Source organism: Acipenser ruthenus, chromosome 42 (assembly GCF_902713425.1).
Source record: "Acipenser ruthenus chromosome 42, fAciRut3.2 maternal haplotype, whole genome shotgun sequence".
Lineage (NCBI taxonomy): Eukaryota > Metazoa > Chordata > Actinopteri > Acipenseriformes > Acipenseridae > Acipenser > Acipenser ruthenus.
This window is the reverse complement of record NC_081230.1, coordinates 9176195-9197365: the sequence shown is the minus strand read 5'-3', so window position 1 is coordinate 9197365 and position 21171 is coordinate 9176195. Positions and strand designations below refer to the sequence as shown.

The window sequence follows — 21171 nt, the reverse complement described above, 5'->3', positions numbered from 1 at the left end:
CATGGCATTTTTGTATGCGATAAAAAAACAGATTGGATGAAAAAAGCTGTTGTCTTTCAGTTAGACCCGACAGGGGAGCTGGCTGGAGTGTAGAAGACATTCCACATGATCTCACTGATCAAACTGATATCACGATAGGACACCTATCACGATACGACATGGATCACTGTACACGTGACAGTCCTGATTGGTTACTTGAATGATGCATAATAAAGATCAAATGATCATTGATTGTGCTTTTGGACTCATGGGAGGGGACGAGGCAATTACAAAACTAGCAGTCAGAGATTATATATATTTTTTTACTATTGGTATTTTATTTATATTACAAAAAGAAAAAAAAAAAAGTACAAACACTCATCTCAAGAAAGAGACGGTATCTTTAATCCACGAAGTCTGTCTGTCTGTCCGCCCCTCTGTCTGTCTGTTCAGGAGCCCAGCTCGGAGAACAGCAGTCTCTCGCTGACCTCGGACCCCCGGGAGGGGTAGGGTACGGGGGGGCTGTACCCCAGACTGGGCCGAGGCACCCCGGCACTCACGAAGTAGAAGGGGATGTGAGAGATGCGCCCGTTACACCAGCACTGCAGAGACAAGGAGGGCAAGGCAGTGTCACCGGTGTGCATGTGTGGAGAAGCGAGCGTGCAGCTACGCACACGCACATGCACACACACACACACACGCACGCACGCACACACACAGGATTAAAGATCTGAAGCCGAGAGCCACATATCATTCTAGGCTTTCTACACGTTTCTCAGTTTCTAGCAGTACATAAATTTTTTTACATTTTTTACAGTCTTTTAAATACTACTTTAGGGAAACTGTTGTCTCTCCAAGTGCGTTAGACGTGAAATATAAATGCTGCCTTCAGCGATTTATACACCGTTTTCTCAACAGTGCAGTCCTTAAGGTTTTAAACGTTTAGGAAATGAAACGGAATCCGTCACCCCCCCCTACTTACCACGGTGAGCAGGGCTCCCTTCTCGAAGTGCGGGTGGAAGTGAATGAGATGGGGGTCAGCACCCTCCTCCCCCTGGACGAAACCGCTGTAAACACAGAGACACACGGCATGGGCACTGGATACCCGGGCAGCAGACCATCCAACACCAGCTACCGGATCTCAACATCCAGCCCCTGCCAGCGAGGGCGTGAAGTAAGCGAGCCGCTCAGAGCCCACTTCACGGCACGCTCAGTTCCACTCCCCCTGAGAGCGTCACAAACATAAAACTAAACCCAGGCGGGGGCGTTTTCAGTACAGACAACGATCTGTATTCAGTCTAACTGGGACGGGGTTGGTTGTACACGAGTATGCTGTCTGTTCTATGAGGGGCAAAAGACAGGAAAGGAGGATGGAGAAAAAGATGGATTCTTTCTTAACACCAGGAAGCTTATTTCAAAGTGTCAGCTGCGAATCCAGGAGGAAGGGAGGGGAATCTCTCAGCTGCTTTATCTCCGAGAAGCACTCAGGAGAGGGCTCTCATTTCAATAGACGTTGCTAATTCAAACAAAAAGGCCGTGTTTAAATGCATGTGTTCCTGATCTGTAATTAGAATCAGCGCAGAGCGCTGCAAATCGCAGCTGTTAATTAGCGTCTCCACTTGTGAAAAAGTGACAGCTCCTGTGTTAATTAATCAAAAGGCCTGCTTTAGTTTATCTTTCCCCAAGCAAACTTCTCGTGATCAGAAGTTGAGGTCATGCACACAGACCTTTTAAATATCTTAAGCTTTGAATCTGTTAACAAAACAAAAAGGGTAGTGCAGACATAATTAAACCAACGAACGCACACACACACACACACACACACACACACACACGCACCGACAGACCTCAATCTTATAATATTCACACAGTACCTGAAAGGTTATAATTGTCAGGCAGGCAGACAGACACAGTCGGTGCATTGGAGCCCCCATTTTTTTTAAACAAGGGTTCAAATAAAAGGTCATTTAGCCCCAGCGTTATGAAAATGAAACACCGAACAGGGCAGGTTTTAAATCAATTCCAGCACATCACTGATCAAAATTGAAACTGGCAGTACTGTGTTAAAACGAGTTTCTCGTGGAGAGCAGCAACACAAGGACTTCAATCGAAGTCTCTGTTTGTCAGTCAATTAAACTGGCTTCAAATGAAAGCAGTCGAACAATTGTTGTGTCTCTGAAATAACCCCAAGCCTGGTCTCTACAGGGCATGTCTGCCGGTCAGTAAAATGTCAGAGAGGGTCCCAGTTTAATGATTTCATGGATGGTGGCGTTTAGATCAATTGTTAAGCTAATAAAGTTACATACCAGGGGAGCAGCTCGAAGATGGGGCTGGTGCGAGTTTTAAAAACCGCGATGATCGACCTGCTGTCTGACTTCTCAGGGTTTCCTAGCAACAAAAAAAAAAGATAAAGTCCATCCTAGATATTAAGAGCAGTTTTTTGGCTTGACACGGCACGACATGATTTGCAAGAATTTAAAAACAGGATTATTTACAAATCTGGTCGATCAAGTTTTTTTTTCGTGGATGGTTTGTTACCTTTAAGAAGTACAGTTTGGCCACCGCTTTATTTAGCACGGCCAAACGGTTAATGAGCATTACCTTTAAGCAGCACAGCTAGCCTCTCGCCTCTGGGGTCCCAAACTAGGGTCTGTATCTCACCTCCGACACTGCAACAGAGAGGCGACCTTGTCATTATCATCACTATCAGTATTATTAGTTTTATTATTGCTGGTATTAAGGCTGCTTTATACAGGCAAGAGCTTTCCAGCTGGTTTACTGTAGGTCACAAGACTGAAGTATGACGCTATACTGGCAATAAGACTCCCATTGCATAGCGGTTTGATCCATTCCTGGTTTCACTGTAAGACACACCTGAGCTTGTTACCTGTACGTTGTGGCTTATCAAGCTCGTAGTAAAACCTGGAACGGGTGAAACTGCTCTGCAACGGGAGTCCCGTTTCCCTCTCTGCGATAAATATATAATTGATTGTGTTTAGATTTCAGAATGCTTGGTTTGGGCTGTCTGAGAAATGTTAATCTAGAGTTTCAGCATGCAGCTGCAGCCCATCTGTAGAGCATCTCTCTGAAAACGTCTCGGCTGTCTGAATCTGATTTCACAAAGAATTCAATTCAGCGGCAGTCCCCTGGGGTTCGTTTGAAGAGAGGAAGCTGGACCACACAAACACAAGGAGACACACACACACGAACACAAACAGAAAGACACAAAGAGGCAGACACACACACACACACACAAGCAGACAGACAGACGCACGCATACACTCTAGAGATTATTATGAGATTCCTTTTAAGATGTAATTTAGAAAGCCAGCACTTGAAGTTTCAAGGTTCTTTCAAAACACTTTCTAACGAAAGGCTGGCGACAGCAAATATGAAACCAGGCAAACGAGTCACGCAGAGAAATGGGAATTGGGTTCAGAGGAAAATATTCTGTGCCACGGCCATGCATGTTAATAACATACAGCATACAGCAGCCCCTTCTGCTCTCCAGCATTACTGCATCACAGCTTGCTATCTATGGTGTTATTGCTTTGTTTTATGTGATGAGTTAACAGCTAGCACACTTATATGTTAATTTGTTGTTGTTAATTGTCGGGTCAGTAGTTAGCTAACATATAGTCACCTAATTATAATAAATTTAAAATCCTGTTCAATGAAAATTGATATTTATTAACCATTTTCTTTTTAGCAATACTAGATTATTATTTTATATGGATGGTCCTGCAAAAATAAGTCATTCCTTATCAGCTGAAACTGCATTTACAGTACAACAGCACCACCTCGTGGAGAGAAGAGGATCTGCCACCTCAGGCTCAGAGATATCACGGTCTAGCTAGGCTGCTTCACCTGGTCTCTCCACTGCTGGTCTCAAAGGTGGTCTCCGACAGGTCAGCCACGATCACAGAGGACTTCGAATCCCCAGCCTGTCCGAGCAGCTCTCCTGAAACAGAGCGCGGGAATTTACAGTCACCTCCTTCCTCAGTGATAGCTAAACATACCAAATCTCATCTGTTCATATAGTGAGTCTTTATTATACAGGAGAAAGCAACTACACCCACATGCATACAGTGTGCATTTAGTACAGCTTAGCTTAGCACAGCACCCAACACCATGTGCTCTAGTGGTATGCTACAACCTAAATGAAACTCTGGAAAAAAATCGATGCAAGACCCTTAGCAGAAAACACATTCTCGGCTCAGCATTTAGTAAAATACTATGATGTTTTTTTTTCCATTGAACGTTGAACTTTCAAATATTTAAAATCTGCTTTAAGTGTTACGTTCGGCTGCCTGGGCAGAGAGGAGAGGAAAAGAGAGGGAAAGGGAGGAGGAGAGGAGAGGTGTGCTTACCGGGCGTGTTGGCGAAGGACAGGGCATAGATCACAGACTCCCCCTGTACAGAGAACAGCAGCCGACTCCCATCGGGGCTCCAGCAACCAGTCTGCACGGAAACACACAGACACCATCACACAGACACCGTCACACCACACAGACACCGTCACACCACACAGACACCATCACACTACACAGACACCGTCACACCACACAGACACCATCACACCACACAGACACCGTCACAGACACCATCACACAGACACCATCACACAGACACCATCACACCACACAGACACCATCACACCACACAGACACCGTCACACCACACAGACACCATCAAACCACAGACACCATCACGCTACACAGACACCATCACACCACACTGACACTGTCACACAGACACCATCACACTACACAGACACCGTCACACCACACAGACACCATCACACTACACAGACACCGTCACACCACACAGACACCATCACACCACACAGACACCGTCACAGACACCATCACACCACACAGACACCGTCACACAGACACCACCACACAGACACTGTCACACCACACAGACACCGTCACACAGACACTGTCACACCTACCTGGCAGCGTCCCGTCAGTGTGGGCCACCTCTCGCACGTCCACATGCTGGTCTCCCAGACCCTGAGAGAGAGAGAGAGGAGTCAAACATGGACAGAGACTCAGAGAACAGGGAGCTGAATCATCTTTTGTTTTTTTAAAAAAGGCTCAAGTGGTCTTACCCAGCCCTGAGAGCGTTTTAATACAAATCTGAAAAGGGCGTAACACAGTACCAAATGCCCTGGTTTTTATGAAGATGGTGCACTGGTTTGTATTTTCATCTTTGTAAACCACTGCAAAAAAATGAGAAATGAATATACAACAGCAAAATAGAAACTTCAGTAAATACTACATCTGCAGTCACCCTACCTGATCACGGCAGTGTAAACCACAAAGGAAATTTTAAACAAAGTTTAAATGTTTAATCTGTTAACCACAGATGTGCTGCCCGAATGCTGAGGCTGTGCAGAGATAGAAGACTCCCACTCCACAGCAGCTAGATCCATTCCTGGTTTTACTAGGAGTTTCAGAAGCACATCTGAGCTTACACTGCAGCTCATCAGGCTCGTATTAAAACCTGGAACGGGTGAAGCTGCTATGCAATAGGAGTCTTATTTCCCTCCCTGCTGTGGCTGTGGCTGAGGGGCGCTCACCTGAAGAGGGCTGATGGAGTGGCTGCCAGCACCCTGCTTCCATCGGGGGCCCAGGAGAGGAACGTGACACCCCCGCCTCCCACACGCTGCAGGGGAACACAGCTCTCCCCAGCCACGTCCCACACCTGCAGAGAGACGGGGACAGCAGGTAGATCATGGCTTTTGAGGAGTGTGATGGAGCAAGCCCAGGCAGAGCAGGCATGTAGCCCTGTCATGCATGACAGCCAGTAAACAATTTCTGAAAACGTTTTTTTCAGCTATTTTCAATATTTCATATACATGTCATATGGGGGGAAAAAAAAAAGACAAATTCAAGTCCTCCGTCTCTAAACTGGCAATACCCCTAAGAGAGGGTGGCAGCGTGGCTTACCATCATGGCAGTGTCCACGGGCGACGCGGAGAGCAGGATCGCTCCACTGGGTGACCAGGCGAGTGAGGTGACCGGGGAGTGGCCTGGCTGAGAGAGGACCTGGGCACAGCCGGAGGAGGGCCTGCGAGACAGGGACAGACAGACAGACATCAGTGCTGCCCAAGCAGCACAGCCAGAAGTGTTTCTGAAAGGCTACTGGAGAGCTGCTGCAGGAACAGGGAGGGATGGTGGGGGGTCTCACCGCGTGGAGAGGGAGGAGGGGTCGACGTGCCACACCAGCACGCAGTTCTGACACGCCACCGCCAGCGCAGAGGCACACAGCGGCTTCCAGGCCAGCGCTGACACGTTCCTCTGGAGACGGTGCTTCAGAGTGGGGGCTGTGGAGCTGAGAAGAGGGAAGAGCATCAGAAAACACAAAACATGACGATCCGTACTCAAAACGACTTCGGACAGGGTCCGGACCCCACTGCTTCAGATGAGCCTACAGTTTCTCTACCAAGCTTTTAAAATTAGTTTCCTGTATGTCTGGTAGCTGCATCTCTCCCCGCTGCTCCCTCTACGTACCTCTTGGCGTTGTGCACTCGGACGGAGTCGTCCAGCAAAGCCACAGCGAACTTGTCCGTGTGGGGGTGCCAGGCCAGAGCACGCACCGAGCAGCCAGCCCTGGAAAAACACACAGGGGTCACACCGGCTGACACTTCCTAATCGCTCAAGCTTCAGCACTGAACACACTGAAACTAACGTATAGGGAACCAGTCCCAAAACACTGCAACAGTTACTGCGCCTTACATGAATGCATGCAACAAACGCAGTACAGGTGAGCAAGCCTCTGAGATTAAACTTACCAGTCTGCAGCTTGGGAGAATTCAGCCACCATGTCCTCACTGCTGAGCTGGGGAGGGAGAGAGACAGACAGGTTTACATGCTTTCCCAGAGGTCATTCCAGTCCTGCACCCCCAAACCGGCACAGAATTCAATTCCAAGTTAACCCCTTCTCTCTCTTGGTATTGTAGTCTGATGGACTCTCTCACTGCAGCACGTTATTTAGAGTCGTTTGAAGGATCAGACCCCTGCTGAATCTGCTCTGCAGTAATGCGAGTTTCAAATCGTGCTACTCACAGTGAGGTGCGGAAACAGAGAGCCGTGCAATGAGGATACCCAGCGAAGGATGGCGAGGGAGCAGCACGCTCCCACCTTCATACACCTGGGAACTGGAAGGAGAGACAGACCGCACACACACACACATTATTATTATTATTATTATTATTATTATTATTATTAATTTAGCAGATGCTTTTATCCAAAGCGACTTAGAGACCAGAGGCTGAACTAAACATCACTACTGCTGCTGCAGAGTCACTTCCAATAGGACCTTGTTTGTTGTATGTCTCATCTGAAGGACGGAGCACAAGGAGGTTCAGTGACTTGCTCAGGGTCACACACAGGGAGTCAGTGGCTGAGCTGGGATTTGAACCTCCTGATAACAAGCCCCTCTCTCTAACCACTGGAGCAAGCCAGACATGAAAATAAAACTCCTGTTGCATAGCAGTTTCACCCATTCCAGGTTTTACTCGGAGCTTGAGTCTCCACAGTGTATAGGGGCACAAGATCAGGTGCGTCTTATTAAGCTCATAGTAAAACCAGGGATGGATCAAACTGCTATGCAATGGGAGCTGTATTTCCATCCCTTGAGACAGCACTTGAATATTTTCCAGAAGAGACTGCGAACCACACTTACCTTCATCTGCAGAGTTGGCGATCTCATCCAGTAAGCCAGAGAGACCAGCGTCATGCCTGAAACAGACAGATGGAACTAGCTTTTTATTAGCATTCATTTGCTTATAGGGTTAGTAACGCCTGCACAGTTCCATTACCAAACGACACACAATGGAAAGGCAGGATTGTTATTTATTGCCACTCAGTGAACAGCTGTACAGCACAGGGGTAGCACAGCATGGGTCACAGAAACAAGACTCCTTTTACCCACTCCTGGTTTTAATATGTGCATGATTCCAGATCTTTATCCACTGATGATGTGAAGACAGCTAGAAACCCTGCTGGATAGGGGCTCTCCAGGACCAGGCTTGGAGACCCCTGGTATAGCGGCTAGCTAGGGGTTAGGCTTAACGGTTGAAGCACTGACCAGGCATTGGCGCTCCTCATCCACAGGGTCTCCTGGTGGTGGATGAAGGCTGCCTTACTGCTGCTCTCCAGGCGGCTGTGAGGCTTGAGGGTCTCCTTCGGGATCAGCAGAGAAGGGGGGTCCCAGTCCTTCAACACCCAACACAGAGGAGCCGCGTTAGAGACAGAGAGCAGGGGTGGAGATAGGGTGTGTGTGTGTCCCATGCCCCTCAGTCCTCACCTGTCTCTGGTAGTTGTCCAGGCTTGTTGCGGACACCAGCTCGTTGTTGGATTCGTACAGAGTGACGTGTCCAGCGGGCAGCGGGGGAGGAAACAGCGATAGGGAACACATGGCTCTGACACGGGTCCTGAAGACAGCAAAAGAACCGCTAATATTATTATTGGAACAATCTGGAGATTTATATAGACCAAGCCCGGTCCTGGGGGACCCCCTGTGTCTGCTGGTTTTCATTCCAACTGAGCTCTCAATTATTACACTACACCCTGTGCGAGTGTCTATCGAATTGATCTATGACAAGTACTGTATATTCAAAATAAACGATAGATAGGTTTAATATCATCGCATAATAAATAAGACGAACGATTAAGCAATTTTAGGACACTAACAGCACTGACGCAGAATTAAATGCGCAGTAGTTAATAAGACGTTTCTTTGTAGGTTGTGCATATTAATAATAAGAATTATTATTATTATTATTTTGCTGTACACTGTCGCACAGCATTCATGCCCTAACCTGGTCTCGCTCAGCCCAGATACCGTTCCCCTGCCCCGGTTGGGTCTGAACCGAACTTACCGCCGACTCTCAGCTACTCCGCTCTCTCCGGTTGAATTGTGAGCAAGCCTGGGCTGCGTACGGCAGCTGGGAAGGGACAAGCCGGTCAGAACGTCGCCGGGTAAAGGAAGTTAGAATGTGACGTTGTCGAGTTCGCCATCTTCTGGACTGGAGACGTCACTGCACCTCGAATCCAGGTCCTACGTTTCAAACCGCAGCACATCCCATGAAATGCATTATTCTTACACAGAGCAGCTGCGATTTGTAAGGATTATATTGCTGTTATACATTGCACAGAGTAATCAAATAACTTAATATGTGTTGAAATATATTTGACACAGATATATCGATACAGTTATAAATGTATCAAAGTGAACCAACACATTATTTGAATAGGTTATAAATGCATGAATACATACCGACAGATGAACTCGCTTTATATATAAACCGGGTTTCACGGTTGCCTATAACAGCATAGAAAATAACAACAAAGAAAACTAACGGTGAATTACAAGGTCGTGTTTTATTTAGTCGTTCTGTACATATAAACACATGCATATAGCTACAGGACAAATACGTTGTGTGCCATTAACTGCGAGGAACCCGTTTGTGTATCTAAAAAAAGGCTCGAGTTGTGGGCTGACGGGAGCTGTGAATGAAGCGTTGCACTGAAATCTCAACAACTTTTTTTTCAATCTTATTAAATAAAGCCCAGTCACTAAATTCATTCTGTCCAAGAAACTGCCGCAAAATCTCGAGTGCCCGCTGTGCTTCAGATGTGGATACAGCTGCTCCAGGTACTTCACCTTCCTCATCTGAGGCAGAAGCAGCAGACGGTTTACCCCCCACGACTTGCTCATCTCCCAACGGCTCAATGCATTCCGCATCGTTATCCGCCCCGGTGAAAGCACTGAGCTCATCCTCTGGAAACCGGTCTAGGACAATCGCTTCCTCCTTAATCACCGACGCCGGGCCGCCCTCTTTGGAAAAGCCAGCTGTGCGGAAGCAGTTAACAATGGTTTCACTTTGTACAGCGTCCCAGCTTTCCTTGATCAACAGCATAGTTGTAAACAGGTCTATCCTTGCAAGCTCCGGTGCAGGCTGCACACCGTCCACCGCAGCGAGACTCTTGGAAGCAATCAATCGACTGTAGTGTGCTTTTAGTGCGGGGATGACCCCCTGGTCACACGGCTGTATCGGAGAGCTTACATTTGCTGGCAGAATAATCAATTCAATGCTGTCAAGTTTGATCGCACGATGAGCAGGGCAGTTATCCACAAAGAGCGCGATATGGCGACGCTGGGCTTTGAGAGATGTGTCCCACTGTTTCAGCCACCGCTCGAAAATATACGATGTCATCCACGCGTTGGAGCTGTAAGTGTAAGAGATGGGCAGATTACTAACTCCACGGAGACAACGGGGTTTGGGGGATTTTCCAATTAACAAAAGAGGCCTCTTTTCACCAGTCATGCTGCAGCAAACCAAGAGCGCGACCCGGTCTTCAAGGTGCGCGGTTTTCTTGAAAGCGCGGGAACCACATGCCAGAGCACGATAATAAAGTCCGGTCTGGTCAGCACTGTACACATCGCCTGGCTGGTAGCGCTGAAGAACCGCAGGCAGTCCCTTTTCAACCCAGCTGTCCCCAGAAGAAACATCTGCACCTTTCTGCTCTCCCTGCGCTCTCTTCAACACAATCTCGTGGCGTTTCTTCCAACGATCAAGCCACCCGTTGGATGCCTTAAAGGCATCAACGTTCAGGTCAGCAGCAAACTCGACAGCTTTGTTTTTTAAGATGTTTCCGCTAACAGGTCGGTTGGAGGCTCTGGCGAATTGAAACCATCGCAACAGAGCTTTATCAACACCGGCTGCGTGACTGGAGCGTTGACGTTTTCGGTTGACATTTGAACTGCACTGTTGCAAAACAGTGTTTCGATTTTTGTAAATTTTGCTGACAGTAGACGGATCGATTGAGAAGTTTTTAGCCACCGCCGTAAACGACAGTGTTGGAGATGCTTCGCAGAGACGTATTATCTCTGTCTTTTGTTTGCTAGTTAAGTCAGTGCGCCTGCGAGACATTCTCGATGCTTGCAGATCACTGACGCTGTAGTTCTGGAACAGAACTGAACCCCGCTAAGACCCGCCCACGCAGCATTTGACAGGCTGCACAAAATGTCAGTTTATCAGCCGAGATGATTATTGGTTGTTAGTTGCATTGGAAATGAATTCCGTCCCGTGGTTACTGCGTGAAGCCCACCCACGCAGAATTTGACAGGCTGCACGCAACGTGACAGTAAGCGGGTGTGAGAGAGGATATTAAGAGTGGTCATTTCTCAAAGAACCTGGGGAGTGGTTTTTGAAAAATGGTGATAATAAACGGGGTGTGATATTAGCGAGGAGATATGAAACGGGTTCATCTGTCTATTCTAAATAAGGTATTACTATCAATGTGCGGGCAAAATCTGAGAAAATATCCCCACAAAGATAGTAACTCCTGAAAAAAAACAGCTTTTTAAGAACTAAATATGCCTTAAAAAAAAGAAAGAAGTGCCTAAATATTTAGTTTGTTGTCGACTTTCACCCTGTGCGCAGTTTTAGTAAATAAAATATAGTGAGAGTCAATGAGAAGTCCCCACAAAAATAGGAATACAAACGTACGTGTTTGTGTGTGTGTGTGTGTGAGAGAGAGAGAGAGAGAGTGAATGACACTGACAATCTGTATCAAAATCACTCGTCTCAGAAATACACTGATCTATTATAGCACTTATATAGATAGATAGATAGATAGATAGATAGATAGATAAAACGTTGTCAACCTCTCTCTCTTTTTCTCTCTCTCTCTCTGTATGTATATATGAGTATAATTAAAATATTAAGCTTCTGTATTTTTATTAATATTTGTTAACATAATATTAAAAAATCGGAGCTGCTTTCATGGGATGTATATCAGATAAATACCCATGACACATTTAAACCCCTATTTTTAAATTGTGTATAGGTTTATTTTTAGAAGGCGTTTATCGATACTTTGTGTGCGTCAGTGATCCGGGGCCGTGATTCGACTGTAACGGAGACCGCTGTCCCTTTAAGAGAGAGGAGGGAGGACAGCGAGACCATTCACCGACTCCAGGGCGTGACTGCGGGTCGTGCGAGAAAAAAAACACACAGGAGCGGGGAATCATTTCTACAGCTGTACGTGCAAATCGAAAATACCGCAATTAAAAAAAAAATAAGAGGGGAACAAGCATGAAAGGAGCGGTATTGTATTATTAAAATCTAACAAAACATCTGTGTGAAACAGGCGCCGTTGTGCCCGCTGCGCGAGTGTTGACACAGTGTACCGCCGCTGATTCTATCGGTAATATCATTAGCCAGATGGGGCTAGAGCATTAATGGCTTGAGTCGGGGAAGGCTGTCCTCTCTTTCTCTTGTCTGTCTATCTCCCCGAAGAAAAGAAACCGCAGCCCAGGCTTGTAAGGGTCTGTGCATTGTGGGGCTGCAGCCTGCGTGCTCAGTGCAACCGAAACACGCGAAAATACTACAACAGGTAAGACCGCTATGAAGCTATAAATATACTGAACGCATATAATAATGCATATATGGAACAGTTAGTGTGTGTTCTGTGTTCGGTCTTATGCGGCTTTAGAGGGGCAATGTGGAAGATATGCTTTTTACAATGAAAAATAATCGAGATGGGAAATGCATTTAACGCGTACACCGCGAGTACTGTGTTAAAAAACAACGCGGTGTATTATTATTATTATTATTATTATTATTATTATTATTATTATTATTATTATTAGAGATTTCGCGTGTGTGTTTGTGAATTGCTTGATGTGGGGCTGTGTGTGATGTGGAATTGTCTGTTGAATAGTGTCGTGTCGAGGCTTATCGATGCGCAAGCGTATTAATTTTGCGTTATGGATGAATGTATGGATATATATATATATATATATATATATATATATATATATATATATATATATATATTTGGTACAGTGTTTTCTCTTGTAAAGCTGTTTTTAACAGCGATAGGTGTTTTTATTAAATTGCTCAAATGTAACCACTAGAATTTGCCAGATTACGCCCCCAGTGCAGTGGACTCCTTATATAATGTGTTATATTCTTTGGAGATGTATGGCCGTCTTACTGGGTCTATTTATAAGCGTCATTATTGCTGAACTTGGTAAATACGCTCTTGTTATAAGGAGAGTGTCATAAATCTGCGGAGTTATAAATATCGTTAAACAGACGAGGTAGGGCTTTTAAAACACACGCACAAGCATGGAGATAGCGTGTAATCCTAAATACAAATCAAAAACTTGCAGCACAGTCATGTACAAGAACCGTAAACACGCACGTGTAAGAATGAATGTGTTATAATGAACTCGATCTGTCCTAAATCATACACGTTGCGCAGTTCATTTTTGGGGTTTTCGAGTGTGTTGGTAGATGTGTTAACTGAGACAGTTTTGCTTTGGGGAATGCGATCTGTTTTTAAATTGCGAACTGCAGTATCATCGTTTCTTGATACAAGAGCGGGCAGAGATCGATTAGCAACGTAAATGGAGCACACGTGACTTCTGACCTCTCACAGCAACGTTTCTTCGGGTGTCTGTTTATTTAACTGTTTAATACTCGAGCAAAATATGACTCAAATCGAACAGTCAATGTTTCTTCCCCACGTTCATATATATAATTTCGTTTCATTAAAGAAAATGTGCTTTATGACGTAGACTATCATACAAAACAACGTGAAGAATAAGTTCTATATAAATTGCAGAGTTGCTTGTACTTCAGGAAACTATACTGTGTGTTTTTTTAAAAGCATGACAGAATGTATTTGAAAGCACACGCTTAATACATCCCCTTGCCTTGTCCTGCAGCCAGCCCTTGTTTCATTCGTGCCTTGCAGAGATCTGTGCTGCCAAAATGCAACTGCTAACTGAGAAAGCGGCTCAAACTAACTCTGCTCTGAACTAATCACAGAGGTTATCCAACCCCAGCCTCACCTGAGCTTGGAGCTCTCCAAGTAAACAGCTACTGCGAGAGATCCAGCCAACCAGAACAATCCTCCTTTACCCGTTAGAAGCAGTCAGATCAGGCGCAGTTTGTTTGGACCTTAAACAGACTTAAACTTAGCACTGGGATACCTACTGTGCGAGCATAGCCCCTGAGCGTTTCCGTGCACTAGGTGGCGCTGTGGCCTGCGTCAGGTCACGGTCATTATTGATCAATGCATCTGCCCCTCTCCCCCCGACCCACAGGGTGATCGATACGTGTAGATTTGGAGCACATGCACTCTTAAGTGCTATGCGTTACACATATTGGCTCCATCAGCACTTGTCTTGAAACATAATTTGTTTTGATGTACCGGTCGTGTCATAGGGAAAGCAGAGCAAGACTCGCAGTCCTTTCTTGTGCATCTTATGGGCTCTGGGGACAGACGCTGTGCTGTCTATAGAGAGCTGCTTTGTAAAGAGATAGTGGGACATACTTTCAAAGATAGTCTCACTTCTGTTTCATTCTGAGAAATGAACAAACTGTATAGCGTGCTTAACAGACCTCATTATATTGTTTGGTTCATGAATAAAAAAATGGCTGTTTTTAATAGTTATCTATTATTTAATTGTTATAGTAGTATAGTGTTTGTGCTTTTAGTTCAGCTAAGTAATATTAAATAAATAGCAGGGATATTTTGCAGCATTCAACTCCTGAGTGCATCAAATCCCCCCTTTTTTAGAAACTTTGCTTAGCAAAGCGCTTTTAGGAATCTCGTTCTTTTGTGTTTGGCATTTCTGCTTTAGTCTTTTCAGTGAAAGGAATTAAAAAGGGGAGATGAGAGAAAGGGTCTGTGGATCAATAGAGCAGCACTCGAGCTAAGCAGGGGCTTAGATTACTGAACAGAACCAACAGCAAGGGCTCCTGAGTAAACTGATCTGGGCTGCAGGAGAGAGAGAGCCATTAGACCCCATTAGAGAGGCAAGAGCTGGCAGAGAGATCCCTGGAGGGGCTGAGAGGAGAGGAGAGGAGAGGGGAGGTCAGGAGGGAAGGGGGTGGTAAGGGGGAGTGTGTGTGAGTGGTGAGGGTAAAAAAACTGGAAGGGGGGGAGAGGAAAACAGAGTGGCGAGGAAGGAAAGGGAGAGCAGGGGGATGAGGGAGAGAAAGAGGAGTACGGAGGTCGTAATGGAGGAATCGAATAACACAAGGAAACCAAGACTATAAAACATAGAAGGCTGGTTTCACAGGCCCTAATCAGCACTAATCTTGGTCTACCTTACCTAAAGTAACATTGGACTGGTTTCACACTAATCTTTAGACCTAAGGTAGTCCCACGAAACCATTCTGGAGCAAACCAGTAAGAGGCTACGTGCGGTAAGGTTGTTAAGCTTATAAAGGGTAAGGGAATGACTGTGTTTTTGAAGCCTTGGATATGACTGTCTGTCTTTAAGCACACAGGGAGCTGTCTGTGGTGCTGAAGTTACCACAGTCACTAAAGGTTCTGACACAGGAGATGACAGCCTGAACCCTTTTCAGGGCAATTGTATTCTTAGGCGAAAGTTTTGTCATTGAAAAAAAAAAAATTGTTCAAGCATTTGTCTGCTAATAGGGATTCAGTTGCAAAGCAGTTTGAGCCATTCCTGGTTTTGCTGTGAGTCTACAGATGAGATCATATGTGATTGACTCCTAGTAAAATCATATTGTACTTGCGTTTTAAATAGCTGGTGTAGATGTTCAATTAAAAAGCTAATTTTGCCTGGCCACCAAGGCGTATAATAAAGCATTTAGCACTGTGCTAAATTAACACCTGTTTAAAATGTATACCAACACGTTGATCTTAAACATATTCAAGCAAATGACTCCAGAGTTCAATTAAAGAATTCCTACATATACCAGAGTGGTTTACATGCTAGTTCTGAAACACTGCAAGTTTGATTTGTGCAAAAAAACAATGCAAACCTAGCTAGATGGAAGATACTTATTTTTTTGTTTAACTTCAGTTGTGTCTCATTAACAGTAATGGAATGGATCAAACTCCCCTGCAATGGGAGTCTTATTAACGACCATGTTTATATATTTAGTTTGATCCATAACTAGAAAAGATAAATATTATAAAATAGGAAAAATATATTTTTCTACAAAAAAAAGCGTTTCTGATTAAGAAAAATATTCTTGTTTTAGGGTTCTGGAATGGAGTAAAATCACAGTATAAAACTCTTAAATTCATATTTGATTGATTTAAAAACCCACAGTAACCTTGTCAATATCTGGAAAACACTGGCCTTATTTATCATTGATCAAACAGCTGCCTGGATATTATTAATATGCAAAGGAAGCACTGTAAATATTCAAAGGGTTGTCCTTGTTGTATATCTGTAATTGTTTTCCTGGCAGATCTCTTTCAGTTCCTGTGTCTCGGAACTGGTATCAGTGTGTTGCTGTAGTTGCAGGACTGGGAGGGAAGCAGCGTGGCTTAATGTTTAGAACTGAGGGACTGGGAGGTGGTATGTCTTAGAGTGTAGAGCGAAGGGATTGAAATGTATGGAAGCAGTGTCGTTTAGTGTTTAGCGCTGAGTGACTCGGATGGGCTGGGAGGGAGGGAGGGACGTACAGGGGTCTAGCTGTCAGAGCTGAGGGGCTGGGAGGAATGTACAAGGCTCTAGCTGTCAGAGCTGAGGGGCTGGGAGGGAGGGAGGGATGTACAGGGGTCTAGCTGTGAGGAATGAAGGGCTGGAAGGTTTTTTGACCAACAGGTTAGAGCTTAGGGTCTGAGAGTAAGAAACTAGAGCTGGAGGAAGGCAGTGTGGCCCTTGTAGCTGCATTGAATCCACCGATAACGGGTTAGGGTTAGGGCTTTGATTCTGAGTAGGTCACATTGACAGCTAGTTGAAGTGCTAGGATCCCTGTGGTTCTGTCATCGCATGACTCATCCTCTCCTGGAGTGAGGTAGGGAAGGCAGCCTGTGATTGGCTGCCTGCGATCTCCCTCTCTCCCCTGATTGGCTGGGAGTGATGCAGTGGTGAGGATGGGGCTGTGATGCGATGTGTGTCTTTCAGATAAACTCCGAGACGCTCTGCTGCATTCTAAACGTGCCCTGCTTAACTCGGGAACAGCTGCCTCGTACGGGCATTCTTATCAAGGCATCTTCTGCAAGGGAGCCGTTTCAATATTAAGAACAGATTCAGTCATTACAAATATTGTCAATCCCAATACATATATGCTGGTGATCAAAAACATTGCTAACCAGGGCTTCAAAATCCGTAATGCAATATATTCCTACCTTTAGCAAAATTCTTACTGACCTCTCTGCAGACCAGGGGTGTATAGGAAAGATAGTTCCACTCTCAACACTGCAGAGCTGTATAGAGGGCAATAGGATAGAGATCTCAACACTGCAGAGCTGTATAGACCTGTATAGAGGTCTACAGGTAAGACAACAATCCAGTCACAGTGAATTCACATTTGCATTGCCCTCTTTTAATTCCATACCTGTATGTGAATGTATCCGTGCTGTGACTGCAGGGAGGGAAGGGTTAGTCCTCTCTGATCTGACACCTCTTCCTGGAAAGCGGATGGTGATGGAGAAGGGGGCGGGGCCAGGAGGCAGGGCTCCATTGCCTTGGAAACGGATTCACAGCGGCCCCAGAGAGTGAAGTCACAGGTTTAATATTAGACCCTTACTCCAGCCTGACTCACTGCCTCTCTCTCACACACTCACACCCGCACTGAATCCCAATGAAGGCTAACTATCACTGTGCATCTGAAACAATCTCTGTGCAAGATATAAACCGGACTCATTTCAATACCTGAACAAAGGGAGTTCTGAGACGAGAGACTGGGTGCAGCATGCAGGTCTAGGATGAGTTTCTAAATCTGTATAAACCGATACAAATGTGCAAGCTCTTACACCAAATGCAAACGCAAAACAGTTTGTAACGGGACAAAACGAGCAAGGAAGTGCCTTGCTCCAAGAAAGAAAACGTGATCATCATTCGATTCCCCCTGTTTAAAGAGAAAGTCATTTTCAAACCCCTTTTCAACCCTCCTGTAAATGTTATCACTGGCCACCCTGACCGCTGGGCTGTGGTTTTTTGTGTTTTCTTAATTTATATAGCTTTAACCCGTTGCTTCCTGCTAGCTTATATCACTTCCTGTGCGTCTTGGAGCTTGGAGCATCATTCTTAATTTATTATTATTATTATTATTATTATTACTTTATCATTTTTACTGCTTCTTTAGACTGTGTGCTCCTTTCTGTTTTAGCCAACAGGTAAAGCGCTTTGAGATACTGTGGGATGAAAGGGGCTATATAAAAAAAATCGACTGCCATTGAAATTGTGGCAACGTCACACCCGTTCGCCATTTCACCACTTTGATGTCATATGTGCTGGCAGGAGTTTACCTCGCTGGCTCGCAGTGTGTGTGTAGCGGCGGGGTACGTCTTTATAGCTACCTGTGGAGAATGTAAACTAACAGGGCACTCAACAAGATCTGGTTTCTAGTTCTCTGCACAGAATGCAGCAAACAGACCAGGAGAGAGAGCCGTAGTTGTTGAATCAAAGGTAATCACTTACACCTTAAAGGGGAACACTGTCCCATTATTTCCATTTTACAATCCTTTTATATCGTGTTGGAGATTGTGAGTGAGTGAGGGGGGGTCGGAACTTGGCGACGGAGTGGCTGGGGGAACCCTATAGATCCGGTATGATCTCACATCGGGATGCTAAATAAAGTGCTGTTTGCTTCCTCCCCCGGGACGCCCCCCCCCACACACAGACCCCCCCCCTGCACCCCCCTCGGTTTCTGTGAATGAAACCTCTCAGACTGCCGAGCGCTCATGAGGTCATATCCGAAATCAGAGAAGCTCATTCCAAATTAGTGCCACTTAAAAAGAAATCATTTGTCGTTTGTGTGTGTGTGTGTGTGTGTGTGTGTGTGTGATGATGATGTCAGCTTCCTCCTGTTGGAAAGACAAGGAGATTACCTGATGCAGATGGATGGAGCCCATTCATATCCACACTGCATCAGGTTACCAGTGAAGAATGACATCCCTGTAGTGAACTGAAACAGAGAATAAAGAGAAACATTCCAGGTGAGCTAGTGCCTTCATCAGTGTTACTGAAACTAGAAGAAACCGAGTCAAGCAGACAGGCGTTTCTAATGCTAGTGCCTTCATCGGTGTTACTGAAACTAGAAGAAACCGAGTCAAGCAGACAGGCGTTTCTAATGCTAGTGCCTTCATCAGTGTTATTGAAACCAGAAGAAACCGAGTCAAGCAGACAGGCGTTTCTAATGCTAGCGCCTTCATCAGTGTTACTGAAACTAGAAGAAACCGAGTCAAGCAGACAGGCGTTTCTAATGCTAGCGCCTTCATCAGTGTTACTGAAACTAGAAGAAACCGAGTCAAGCAGACAGGGGTTTCTAATGCTAGTGCCTTCATCAGTGTTATTGAAACTAGAAGAAACCGAGTCAAGCAGACAGGCGTTTCTAATGCCAGTGCCTTCATCAGTGTTATTGAAACCAGAAGAAACCGAGTCAAGCAGACAGGCGTTTCTAATGCTAGTGCCTTCATCAGTGTTATTGAAACCAGAAGAAACCGAGTCAAGCAGACAGGCGTTTCTAATGCTAGCGCCTTCATCAGTGTTACTGAAACTAGAAGAAACCGAGTCAAGCAGACAGGCGTTTCTAATGCTAGCGCCTTCATCAGTGTTACTGAAACTAGAAGAAACCGAGTCAAGCAGACAGGGGTTTCTAATGCTAGTGCCTTCATCAGTGTTATTGAAACTAGAAGAAACCGAGTCAAGCAGACAGGCGTTTCTAATGCCAGTGCCTTCATCAGTGTTATTGAAACTAGAAGAAACCGAGTCAAGCAGACAGTGCTGTATTATACTTTGCTATGCTTTGATTGTGTGAATGAGGTCACTGCAGAATCTCTAGACCCACCATTCGATCGACCTTAAACCCTCTGATAAGACCCAGATCGAAGAGAGAACTATAGAAGGGGTCTCTAATCATAAGAGTAGGAGGCTCACATGCAAGGAAGTTTCTGCACAGCAATTCAGCACAAGAACAGTGTGTAGCTTCGAAGCTGTCTAGTGGTATAATCCTTATAAACCCACAGCCGTCTGTTTAGAGATATGAGATCAGAGGGATAAAGTCCATCAGATTAAACTGGGGGTGGAAGGGAGAGTAATTCACCTCCCGTTCCTGCTGCGTGTTTGAAGGATGACATCACTTATCAAACACACACACACACACACACACACTGCATATGCACAGTGTATGTAGACTGAAACGCGCTCGATTGGAATTACCTGCAGCACTAAGAACACTGGACAGCTCAACCTTCCCGATGCTCTGCCGTGATTGGCCGGCTCGCAAGCCCAAGGGGGGCGGGGCGGGTGTCTGTTGATTAATAAAAACTGGAGATTTGTCAGCGAGGCGGGGACTATGTGGCGAGTGAGCCCACTATAAAGCTTATAGCGCTGCAGGGACCCGACCGACACAACGGCAGAGGCTCGGAGCCAGATATCAAATATAGAGAGGGAAACACAAGAGATCAGGGTATAAAACAAATACATGCTAGTAATCGTCGCATGGTCGTCTTGGGAGATGGACTGAGGAGATACAACGGACATCGGGTCACTGTATTTGAAAATCTATATGCTTCAGATGGATAATTTTGCCTCAAAGTAGCCAGGAAAGCAGGTAAATAATCGCAATTGTCTTCTGTGTTAAAACGTGCATAGCACGGGTTATGTAAACGAATAAAACGGCATTCGTTTCTTGCAACACAATGTGTGTGCGTGACGATGCCAGCATACGGTCCACTGCTGCGATGCATTTTCAAAGGATGCCTTTCAATGCAATAAATGACACCTGCCCTGCTTCGAGAGAGAGAGAGAGAGAGAGAGAGAGAGAGAGAGAGAGAGAGAGAGAGAAATGGAGGCTTTATAACTCGACACCCACGTCCTGTATATATTAGGTAGAAAACGCTGATGCGGCAGTGACGGCGAGTCAAATTTACGATGGTCAGACTGCAGTAAAAAACTAGAACTGGTTTTCTAGCGGCGTTTAACCCTGTAACTACCGATTCTGATACAATGCTCTATATTATTCGTTTTTAAAGAAAGGACTAACAGGCGAGAGTTTATTTTTATAACGATTAAGAAGCTCTGAGAAGCCAGTCACATCTTGCTGTGCAATCTTACTGGTTCTAACACATACCATTGGGTAGGTGTTTCAGGATAGAAATGTTCAATATGTAATTACTGAGCATTTATTAATTACAAATACATGCAAGCAGCACCAAATAGCACAGC

General features: G+C 45.3%; 3 protein-coding genes across 5 annotated transcripts in view; 1 reads left to right on the top strand and 2 right to left on the bottom strand.

Annotated features, from left to right (window-relative positions):
• Positions 1-288: 288 nt before the first annotated feature.
• LOC117401075 (aladin) lies at positions 289-9087 on the bottom strand. 2 transcript variants are annotated; one of them, XM_034001513.3, is made up of 17 exons: positions 8873-9087; positions 8299-8425; positions 8080-8207; positions 7675-7730; positions 7056-7147; positions 6782-6828; positions 6501-6599; positions 6178-6321; positions 5937-6057; positions 5567-5691; positions 4937-4997; positions 4350-4440; positions 3847-3940; positions 2581-2648; positions 2286-2367; positions 962-1046; positions 289-581 (listed from the first exon to the last, which is right to left on the bottom strand). In XM_034001513.3, exons 2-17 carry the CDS (start codon positions 8407-8409, stop codon positions 429-431), a joined length of 1557 nt encoding a protein of 518 aa, XP_033857404.3. In that variant the 5' UTR covers positions 8410-8425; positions 8873-9087; the 3' UTR covers positions 289-428. The 2 variants fall into 2 exon arrangements, with proteins under 2 accessions (XP_033857404.3, XP_058867504.1); XM_059011521.1 differs by lacking the exon at positions 8873-9087 and adding an exon at positions 8813-8871.
• On the bottom strand, positions 8886-18898 carry LOC117967031 (tigger transposable element-derived protein 4-like). Its single transcript, XM_059011386.1, has 3 exons — positions 18834-18898; positions 9658-10673; positions 8886-8938 (listed from the first exon to the last, which is right to left on the bottom strand). The coding sequence occupies exons 1-3, from the start codon at positions 18896-18898 to the stop codon at positions 8886-8888; spliced, it is 1134 nt and encodes a 377-aa protein (XP_058867369.1).
• Positions 11960-21171, top strand: part of LOC131709315 (mitogen-activated protein kinase kinase kinase 12-like) — a 24339-nt gene continuing 15127 nt past the window's right edge. Inside the window, exon 1 of one of the 2 annotated variants that reach the window (XM_059011748.1) lies at positions 11960-12395. The gene's annotated coding sequence lies outside the window, so the exon portion shown is untranslated. Of the gene's footprint in view, positions 12396-20255; positions 20558-21171 lie in introns of those variants that run through there. The other variant, XM_059011749.1, reaches the window with a different exon arrangement.